Below are 12,106 nucleotides of genomic sequence, written 5' to 3' on the forward strand. Positions count from 1 at the left end.
CAAAGAAGGAGCATGAAATATTGCATGAAATTCGTCACGAACAGGTAGTCAAACACACATTCAATCACGTGACAGTCTAATAACAAAACAAATTACTATCTGAGCAACTTTTTCACAAACAAACAATGTAAATGTAAGAACACCATTTTCAACGAAAATCATCATAAATTCAACACCTGGTAAACAATATATTTTATTTGTTTTATAAATGAACCTTATGAAATGCCTATTGTTTTATTTTGCAGATTTTATTCTGATAACAATAGTTGTCTAGTGTATTTTGTTGTTTTGTTTTTAAAACTATACCTATCTCAATAAGAAGCTAAACATATTGTATTGCACAATTACAATTAATTTCTGGCTTACTTTCACAAAGTTTCAGGTTTGTTTCGTATAAATGTCTCCGACGTGTACATGTGTTTGTTTTTTTGAATAGGACAAACGCTCGAGAAATGAATTCTAGTAAAGAAGGGTTGAACAACATGTGCGAAATGTGCCAGTATGTTTCATTCAAAGCCACGTTTTATTGTGAGCAATGCTCGCAACGTTTATGCAATTCGTGCGTGAAATTGCATAACAATATGAAATTGCTTGCGGGTCATAACATCCTTAAAGTAGATGAAACGAAGCTGGAATATGATTACGCTCGCACAGAAGAAGAACTGGGCTTAGCCATGCATGCTAAATGGTCAGTTGACTTACAGAGTGGACGAGGGGTGCATACATATGATCAGCTTAATCACAAAGAAGAATCTAAAGCGAAGGTCGGGTATGAAAACATCGAGGCTCCAAGCAAAGAAAAACGTATAGTTGATTCAGGTATATGGGCAAGTTTATTTTATAATCACTCTAGGGTTTGCTGCTTGTTTGCATATATGAAAAGATTTACAGGTGCAATCTTTGTAAGACATTGATTGAAAACTTCAATACTATTAAGAGAAATAGAAATTATCCATCCAATTTGTGCGCCAACAACCACACAATATTTTACGATCAGTAATTTTGAGCAGACAGTAACATTTTGAAATGCGTGTAAATGCTTTCTGACCCAGCAATCATGTTCAACAAAACCTCCGTGAAAAAAAGACATTTTTAACAGACTAATAGTTCCCATACGCATATTTTGAACTTGTATATTATCCAATATTGACAGCCCGAGCTTTTGAGCGGTATGAATCAATTTAAACTGATCGAAAGAAAATAACTGTCAACGTTTGAGCAGTACGAGCAATGTAGATGAATATTGTAAATATGTGTTGCAATCAACGGGCAGCGTGTCACACAAGGAGAATATATACAGTAAGCATTGTGCACAGTTATATGCATTTAGCAAGCACTTACACCAAATCTTGGTTTTATTGCTGAGCACATAACTAATCAGTATTTCAAACTTATTCTTTTTACCACATTATTTTCATTATTTCGGAAAAAGGCCCTCTATAAAGTACGTTAAAAACGAAGAAAAAAACGATACATATAGATGACCTTATATACATAATCAAAATGGCGTCATTAACCAATGTAACTACCACAACGGGGCCAATTTTGACCCCTGAGACATTAAATGAACAAACTTGGTTCAAGGTCACCATATTATGTTACATTCATAACACACATCGTCTGGACCTTGCGGTTTCAGAGCATAATGTTTTAAATAAGTTTTAACAGTTTACACAGAAGGCTCGCAAGTAACCCCCAGGGACATAATTTGAGAACCACCATACAAGAAAATAGTTCACCTCTGGGCCTTCGGGTTTAAAGGTTGTCTGTTTGTCTGTAAGTCTATTTTCTATTTTCACGAGTCGCTGCCATTTTTAGGGCAACTATACCATGTTTCATACTAAATATTTAACATCTGCGCCATGCGGTGCCAGAGAAGATTCCTAAAATTTCAGTTGATAAAGTCTATTGTAAGCTCCTAAGGGATGCATATGCAGCAAGCTTAAATTATTTGAACAACTTTGAAAGAAATCACCCAAGATTCATTCATGTGAAGTTTCTTGGAAATTTACCCATTGGATTATGAGAGGTTTGAAGCAAATTGCTAACGACGAACGACACACGACGACGGACGCCGGACATCATGCCACCACAAAGGCACGTAAGGCATCTCGTTCTTAGATGAGCTAAAAAGTAACTTATCTTGTCTGTGAAAAAAAGGCTGAAAGTGACATGCTTGTTCTTCTTCTATCATCAAATAAATAATTATTGGAACATAGTTCTAAGATGTTTGCCATGAAATTAAACAGTGGTCAATACCATGCATATAGTCCGTGTATATGTATTGTGTTTGCTGGACATTTTCTTCCATTTAACACGTGGGTTAAAATAATGCATAAATGAGTACGATTGCACTAAATTGTGTACGTAGACATATTTTCATACCGGACGGTAGAGCAATTAACTTACGATTCGAACGGTATGGCATATTGTCTCAGATCATTCTTACGAACTCTCTGATAATGGGTGTTGCCATTATCATTTAAATTGTCTTAGGATATGTTTAATTTAGAAAATCGAGAATACTGAATATTTACTTTTTTCTGCGTATCTTCACCGAACCTAATACACGTAATGTAATCTTTTTTAGTATAGGTTGTAGAGTAAATAGTATACTTAAACGTGGTTTAATTTACTGATCACAGCATCGCGGAAACAAATAATTCTGGTGAGTTAAAACCCAATACAAAATTGATTAACATGTGTCTTAGCATCCCAAACGTAAGTTTTTTACATATATGAGATAAATATAACTACTGAAAAGCTTGTTTCTTGTAAGTATCACACGTAGTGGATTGACCTGATTTTTCTGGGCGGCCATGTTTTAAAGACCACGGTTTACCTTGAAATGACCATGTTTTATCCATGGTAAACCAAGTTTGATTGCGTGGTTTATTAGCGCTGTTGAGACCAAGGTCGACAATTGTCTTTATAAAGACCATGATTAATTCTGTTTCATGGTCAAACAAGAAAACCATGATCAAACCTGATTCATAGATTTTATTATCGAACAAGTAACAATGTCAGCTATTGTTTGATCATTATCTTTAGACTAGAATTTATCACGAAAACTTTCGTATTTCGTACATTGTTGATCATGTTAAAACCATGGTCGACCATGTTTAAAAGACAAGACTTGACCTTCCTTAAACAAAATATATTAATGATCAATCATGTTTTATGCCGTGGCTCATTGCTGCTTTTGCGAAGCTGCTCGACAATGGTCTTTTTAAAGCACTGATTAAACTTGTTTCATAGTTATCAAAAAGTGCAATTGCCAAACCTGTTTTTAAACACCGGATGGCTGATTACTGCCATGGTTTGACAATTATAACCCTGATAATTTATGCATGGTTTAAATTGCCATGGCTTAACGTTTTAAAGACCGCGTTGTTTATTGCCGCCTTAGTATCATGGACAACCATGATTTGACAATGAGTATAATAACTCTGATTATTCATAATTCATGAACAAACATGTTTGAAAGGATTCTCTAGTGCCATCGTTTCTAAAGCTTCTCTAGTGCAATCGTCAACAATGGTTTGATCACAACCTTTACACCATGATTTATCATGAGAACTTTCATATATATATATATATATATATATATATATATATATATATATATATATATATATATATATATATATATATATATATATATATATATAATGTTTAGTATTCTTTGGATGCAGTCTTCGACACAGATGATAGCGGAGGAGCCGTCGAACACGTGTACGATTCGATGGATTTTTCCCAGTTGGAATCTCTACGTGAGTCTGAAAAATACATTATATGACAAGTATTTAGAACATGGTATTTACGAGTTAAAATATCCCCAAGTAACGCGAAATTTTTAACATGGAACTATGAGGCAGAAACATCAAATGTACCAATATAACAGTAGAAGACCGATAATTTTAAGAAGAATATTCCGTTGAAAACACGTATAATTATTCTTTTTAAGTAAGTGTTTGTGTTTTTATGGTTAAATTACGTTCAGATACGGCTTATCTAATTAAAATAATACAAATACTGTCTAAAATTGACAAATATTCAAAACAACTCATATTACCTTCATTATCGAAGATGAGGTTACTAAGCCAGCATACGTCAACTGGATGAATAGGAATATCAATACAGTTCGATCACCGACCAAACTTTTTTTCAAGAATTAATATTAAGATAGAGGTTTCACGGTCTATGTATTATTGTATGACTTGTACACTCGAAATGATTTAAACAAATGCATAATACTAGGACGTGTTACAATAATAATAAGGACGTATAAGTCATCATTGTTTCGGATTCAAGCGTAAAAAATATGTTAATGTGTGATATGTTTTGATAAAAATGTATGATCTTGTTGTTATAAGCATAGATGAGTACTGTATGCTATGTGATCTTCGTCCAGTCCGCTTGTCGAAAGCTTCATGTAGCTGTATCAGTGGTCGAGTGTATGGTTTGTGCGTGCGCGAGTGCGCGTGTGTATGTGCGTGCGTATGTTAGAATTCGCGGACTGCATCTTTGTCATTCATCATTAAATTTTAAAATAACTTACCACAGATGTTAACTTCCTTAAATTTTATAATAACTTACCACAGATGTTAACTACTACAAGACGACGCGTATTTTTGCAAAACCCGCCATGAAAGGTCATCAGTATAGGTCATATAGCTTTTTTCACACAAAAGTTTTCTCCTACTCTAACTTTTTCATTTATCATGTAATTTTGTAATAAATTACCACAAATATGCCCCAGCACAAAACAATGTGTCGTGTGTTATACCGTCTCAATACCTCAAGGTCACACTTAAATTTTAAAATAATTATAAATATCATTTTGCGTACATAGAGTGTCGCATTTAAAAGTCGTCTGTCTACCTAAAAGGTGTCAGTCACACTTTGAGGTCAGAGGGCACATTTGACAATAAAACATTTTGCCCGTATTTTAAATGTTTCATTCAAATATTTTGACACAAATGTTGATCATAAAAAAGGCGATATGGCATGTGTAACATCTTTTTACCTTGTTCATTTGTTAAGGTCACACTTAAAGGTAAAAGTTTAAATTTGTCCATAAAACAGCTTTTCCGGATTATAACTTGATAATGTATAATACTGTGTAAAACTTTACCACTTCTGTTCACCATGTTAAGACAGCATGTCACGTATTAAGGTCTTTATGACCTGTCGCTTTTCTCTACGGTCGCGGTCACAATTTAAGGTCAAATGTCCAGTTTGGGCAAAATGTAATATTTCAGAACTGTAACTTACTAAGCCATCGTGAAGTTTTACCGATGCAAATTCGACAACGGTAAATGACACTCTAAAGGTCAAACATATGTATGAAGCAGTTTGTTAAAAAAGTACAAGCATTATTACCAATGCGAATAACAAGTTTCCGACAAACATCTAGCTAGTCTTTATATTATATCAACATATTATATCAGCAAAAAAGTTACGTTCACATTTCAAAAGGTTTTTGAATGCAGTAACATAGATAAATAGTATCTGCACAATTTAGTTAAGAAATAACAATCCAAAATTAAATAAATGCTTTTAGTTTGATTTTTATTTCTATACTGCACACAGAGTTAGATAAATGTAATTAAATTGCAATTATGGAATAAATGATGTTTGATCTTACCAAACAAACATGGCATTTTTTTATATTATTATTAACTTTTTATTCAAAAGGTTTCATTGACAATCTCTTTATTTTTGTTATATTATTGGTTAAAGTTTATAATTTTATCAGCTGTCTTTTAAAGAACTTGCAGTGATTCATCAAAAGATAACTCTATTTTCTTTATGATAATTTTTATTTCTTTGTATGGGCTCAAGCTGAACGGTTTAGTGTAACTGTGGAGCCTGGTGAGTTGGCGCAACGTTGTGGTATCGAGGGTGTTATGACAATGGTGGTGACCAATCGAAGCATTTCATTCGAGGACCCTACAACCCTGCAGAAGAAGTACGTCTTCCAGCTAACTTGGTTTAGGCGCTTTGGAAAGAAACACCCTGACCATCTCTTTTTAGACGTTGGAACACCATGCCCAAATGGGAAAGGCGTTGTCTCGTGCATTGCTCCTAGTGCTCTAGAAATTCATAAGATAATAAGCAGTAAATGTAAAAAACGATAACTATGTTCGTGCCGGTTTAAATGTAAACATACACAATGAGAATGAAATATATGAAATAAAACAATCGCGAGTGATCTGAGCGAATGTGAATGTTTCAAATGGATGGAATCTATTAATACGGACTATTGCAAGAAAGTCAAGTAATGAAATTTTGTTTCAACGTGCTTTAAATGGTAGTTTTAACTTACAATACCCCCCCCCCCCCCCGCTTTATTTTCGAGCGGGTGTGGTGTGATAATTTTCTAATCTTATAAAGATAAAGAAAGCATTCACAAACTTATCAAACAACTGACAAACAAGTTAAATCCTGTAAGCTTAATACTCGTTATGTGCAGTTAATGCGTCACGCTTGATCAGGTTTTTCTACTTGAAAATTTTGAAGTCGCGACGATCTGAAATAACCGTTAAACACTTGCACGGCCACGGGAAAAAACTGACAACATCTCATAACCTCAAAACCGCTTTATAATGAGCAAAAGGCAACACTCATCAACTGCGAGTGAAAGCAACACAGCCGATTAAAGCCTCCTGGATTTACCCGTTTTCGAAACACCAAATTCAATTAAACAAAACAAACAAACTAAAAAAAGAGGTAAAAAACGAAGACGGAACAAGACAAACAAACCAGAAAAGTATGGCAGACTTCGTTAACCAAACCGCGACAGGCAAAAACTGAATCCTCAATTGAAAAACGCTTCGATGAAATTTGTTCCAGATTGTCCAATGTGCTAACTAAAAATGACACCTCCTTAATAAAAAATATAATCAAGGAAACACTGGATAAAATAAAATAAAAAATTTCTTGGAAGTGTACTAAAAAAACTTGAAATCATGGAAGGCAGCGTTTTTGAACACAAAAATGAGATAGATGCCTTGAAAAAACAAGTTAACGATCAGAAAGTCGAGATAGAGGCCCTTAAATTAAAGCAATGCGAAACAGAGTATAGCCAAAGTTTCAGTCTCAACGATCTGGAGCAATACGGAAGAAGAAACAGCATCCGGATTTCTGGCCTCTCAAATGACACTGACCAACAAGCATCAAGGACCGTGGCCGATGAAACTATGATAATGTTGAGTCAAAAGCTTGGCCTTAAATTGGGAAGTACGGATGTCGACGTTGCCCATCGTGTTGGGAAAAATATACCAAATAAAAGCCGACCAGTTATTGTCAAATTTGTCAGGCGGCAAACAAAAATCGAGGTGATGAAGCGTGCCAAGCTCTTGAAAGGTACTGGCATTTTTATAAACGAGGACCTAACAAAGACAAACGCAGAAGTATTAGCATCATTACGTCTGAAAGAACCTGAGTTAGTGGAGAAGGCCTGGTCCCGCGACGGAAAGCTATACGTGCGTTACCGAGGACATGAGCGCAATGAGCTAGTGTCATCTGACAAATACAGACTTTGGCTGGCAAAGCCATGGCCAAACAAAACCCAGGTGACACCCGGTACAACATTTGCCCGCAAAGTGTCAGATGGAAGCAACTCAAGACCGGCCAACATATCTTAAACCTTCGCGCAGTGGCAATAACTCTGGTCCCGGATAGGGCTCCTTTGTTCACCTATAGAAACGTTGTCTTAAAAATATTAAGAATATGTTTATTATACAATAGTACATAGTTATCTAATGATGTAACATTTTATATTTGTCAATGTAGCTGTTCATTCTTATTTATACTTGATCCTAGATATTTTACAACTTGCAACTATTTCATAAACTGTTGTTTTTGTAACTGTACAATACACACACGCGCGCGCACGCATGCACGCACACATGCACGCAACATTATATATTTGTCAATGTAGCCGTTTATGCATATTTATACTTGATCCTAGATATTTTACAACTTGCAACTATTTCATAAACTGTTGTTTTTTTAACTGTACAAAACACACGCGCGCGCGCACGCATGCACGCACGCATGCACGCACGCAATGAACCTGGCACGAATTATTCATATTAAAAACCTTTATGCTTATTATTCAAAAGTACATAATTATCTAATGATCTAAACATTTTATATTTGTCAATGTAGCTGTTCATGCTTATTTATACTTGATCCTAGACATTTTACACGTGCATTATTATCTTTTCACACATCTGTACACTGTTTTTATACCATCGATATATATTTAAATATGTAGCGGATATGGCTCCTTTGTGCACCCATTGTCTTGTAACTTTTTCATAAACTGTTGTTCTTGTTACTTTACAACACACACACACACACGCACGCACGCACGCATGCATGTACGCACGAAATGAACCTTATATATACCTACATCCCATACAAACACGCGAGCACACACACACGCGCATACACACATCACATGCTTTACAACCACAGATTATCATAAAAACAATTCCATTCATAAAAATATTAAGAATATGTTTATTATACAATAGTACATAATTATCTTATGATGTAACATTTTATATTTGTCAATGTAGCTGTTCATGTTTATTTATACTTGATCCTAGATATTGAACACGTGCATCGTTATAATTCAACACATCTGTACACTGTTTTTATGCCATCAATATATATTTAAATATGTAGCGTGCGGAGCTTATAATTTAGATCACCGAAAGTATGTGCCAAACATGCAGATATATGCAAACTGTAAATTAGATTTGCTCTATAATACCACATCACTCATGTTGTGATTTAACTTCTTTCGTATAGATTTTCACAAAATTCTGCATTCCTATTGAGAGTTTAATTTTGAACATCCGGTGGTTAGTCTAGTTCATCATTTTTTTCGGAACTAGATCAACTGACGGCCGGATACAGAGGAAATTAAAATATGAGATTTACATTTAAAATGTAGATAACTTCTAACAAGCCTTTCATTATTTAATAAAAAGTGTGAGTATCCGTCAGTCGATCTAAGCATATTTCGTTTTTCGCATACTTGGATCGACAAAGAGACGGATGAACAAAATTACCTGTGTACCTTTTTTTTTATTTTACAGCTTTACCATACGTTTCGTTTGCGTTTTTTATAGAGCATTTGTCTCTTGATATTTACACATATTGTTTCATTGTAATAGCCATATTAAGTTATTATTGTAATCTACGATCAACGAGTATAACAACGTACACACACGCACAAACCCACTCGCACGGACACACAAACACATACACGTACGCGCAAACGCGCACACACATAGCACGCATGCCCAAAAACTCACACGCTCGCGTGCACATAAAATAAAACCAGCACACGTACACACTCAAACGTGCGCACACACACATGCACGCACGCGCACACACACGTAGACGCACTCACGCACACAAACGCGCTTGCGGATAGACATGCGCTCACACACACGCACGCACGCAAACAAGTACACGCACACACACGCACGCACGCGCACACACACGTAGGCGCACTGCGCACAAACGCGCATACGGATACAAACGCGCTCACACGCACACACGCAAATACACACAAACACACGCACGCGAACACAGACGCATACACGCTCGCGTGCACGCAAAGTAAAACCAGCACACGCACACACTCAAACGTGCGCGCACACACATGCACGCACGCGCACACACACGTAGGCGCACTCACGAGCACAAACGCGCGTGCGGATACACACACGCTCACACACACACCCACGCACACACGCAAGTACAAAAACACATGCACGCACGCGCAAACACACGTAGGCGCACTCACGCGCACAAACGCGCATGTGGATACACACGCGCTCACACACACGCACGCACACACGCAGAACACACAACACACGCACGCGCGCACACACGCATACACAAAATTGCGCACACACGCACATACCCGCACCAGCACAACACACGTACACAACACGCACGCACACACTGCACATACCCCCCCCCCCACACGCACACATACACCCGGTTACGTGTAACTAGTTAAATCTTGATGTCGATAATAGAACAATAGTGGATCGACTCATTTTATATTATTGAATATAAATCACATTGAAACCAGTATACGTAGATGTATAATGCTAAATATAAAAGCGATTTCTTTTTTTATAAGTAGAAAAAGAAGTTCGCTATTCAGTGATTTATTTTTGAAAGACTCATCATCCATTGCACGGTGTCATATATCTAAAAAAAAATCAGATCACTACCTAAATTTTACGATGTTGACAAAATAGTGTTAAGTCATCATCCCTCAACATAATATTTGTATTCTTTTTGTACATATAACCTTTTTGTGTTGTTTCTTTTTAATCTATGCATGTTTAGTTTAGTAGAGAAATCTTCCCACAGATGATAATGTTAAGCCAACCACAATGAATATTTTTATGAAATAGCTATTTTTGTAATTTGGATTGTGAATTGTTGCGTACAGTGTACTTATCTGACCTTTATTTCTATTTCACTAAAATTATCTTTTGAATATGTGACAAAAATACTGTTTTTAGAATTTACTGCTATACATTTTGTTTCTCAGATCACTATCTCAATTAGTTTGAGTATTTCCAGTGTACGGAAGTACGCTTTTTTCATGTCTCTATTGGAAGCCAGTCGTTTATTGTTTGTTTTTCTCGCTTTTGTGATTATTTCTTTTTACTTCTGCATTTCTATGGAATATTCATCGTTTTGTATCTCTATGTTTGTTTCCATTTTTTGATTGTATGTATGGACATCTTATGTCTTATAATAGAAACCAACTGGACATGTTTTTAAAATGAAACCAACTGAAAGAGTACACACAAATTATCATTTACATCACCCTCCACCTCTTTAAATGATTAAATTATGTACTTAAAATGTAAAAGGGTTGAACAATAAAGACAAACGCATAAAAATCTTCAAATGGTTAGACGAAAGAAAAAGTATATGCCTATTACAAGAAAGTCACTTGACACATACTTTAGCACAAACCGTAAAAGATGAATGGGACGGAGACATCTATCTCAGTGGACAACATACTAATAAACAAGGCATTGACTTTTTGATAAAAAATAATCTAGGGATCACAGTCGATAACTTTAACGAAATAATAATTGGCAGACAAGCAAGTATAGATATCAAAATACACAAAACACAATTAACATTAATCAACACTTTACGGCCCTAACATACATGATTCCACATTTTACGAAACATTACATTCCTTTATAATTAATAACCAAGATAAAAACATAATAGTCAGTGGTGATTTCAATACTGTTCTTATCCCCATTATTAGATAAAAAGAAGGGAAACCTCTATACTCATCCTAAAAATAGAAACATTTTAAATAACATAATTGAAAACTACAATATGATAGACATCTGGCGTACAGTATATCCAAACGAAAGAAAATTCACCTGGCACTCAAACACAAAACAAACAATATTTTGTAGATTAGACTATTTTATCTGAGTCAATTTGCAACATTATTGACACATGTAGCATAAAACCAGGATTTATGACTGACCACTCTCTAGTTGAACTTAAACTGTACAAAATACAACCTGAAAGAGGCCCAGGATACTCCAATATTCCAATTATACGTATGGGTTCACATTGTTGTAAATATATAACGCGAGAAAATTAATATATCCATCGTTAAAAATTGTGTGTTCTATGATTTCACAAATATCGATGCACGCTTTATGATTTTTTTATTCATTTTTATCCGAACACATCTTATATTCAATGTGTATTACTTTTTCTTTTGATAGTGTATGCAATAATTCCTTATACATATATTTGTGTAAAGTAACCTTTGTTGTATTACAATATTATTTTATTGACGCAAACACGATCTAAAATATTAGTCAGGTTGCATATACTTAGTACCTGTTTATAACTATATAGGGTTGAAACAATTCGTAATAGCGTTAACGTTCATTTTATAGCGGCACCTTGACCAAAACCAAATATCTGCGTTAAATCGGATAAATATTAATTTTGCTTGCGAACAACTAAGGTTAATACCACGCGTTGCAAGGCAGTTTCCTTAGCTACG

The 12,106-nt window shown here is 35.3% G+C and overlaps 1 protein-coding gene across 1 annotated transcript; it reads left to right on the top strand.

Moving 5' to 3' along the window:
* Positions 1-456: 456 nt before the first annotated feature.
* LOC127854109 (uncharacterized) lies at positions 457-6,143 on the top strand. Its single transcript, XM_052389109.1, has 3 exons — positions 457-819; positions 3,696-3,773; positions 5,848-6,143. The coding sequence occupies exons 1-3, from the start codon at positions 483-485 to the stop codon at positions 6,141-6,143; spliced, it is 711 nt and encodes a 236-aa protein (XP_052245069.1). The 5' UTR covers positions 457-482.
* The last annotated feature ends 5,963 nt before the right edge of the window (positions 6,144-12,106 follow it).

The sequence above is a fragment of the Dreissena polymorpha genome, chromosome 12 (assembly GCF_020536995.1).
Source record: "Dreissena polymorpha isolate Duluth1 chromosome 12, UMN_Dpol_1.0, whole genome shotgun sequence".
NCBI classification, from domain to species: Eukaryota; Metazoa; Mollusca; class Bivalvia; order Myida; family Dreissenidae; genus Dreissena; species Dreissena polymorpha.

Coding starts and splice junctions, on each gene's coding strand:
- LOC127854109 (XM_052389109.1), top strand. CDS start 483: ATGTGCGAAATGTGCCAGTATGTTTCATTCAAAGCCACGTTTTATTGT. Junction 820..3,695: donor AAAACGTATAGTTGATTCAG/GTATATGGGCAA, acceptor CTTTGGATGCAG/TCTTCGACACAGATGATAGC. Junction 3,774..5,847: donor TTCCCAGTTGGAATCTCTAC/GTGAGTCTGAAA, acceptor TATGGGCTCAAG/CTGAACGGTTTAGTGTAACT.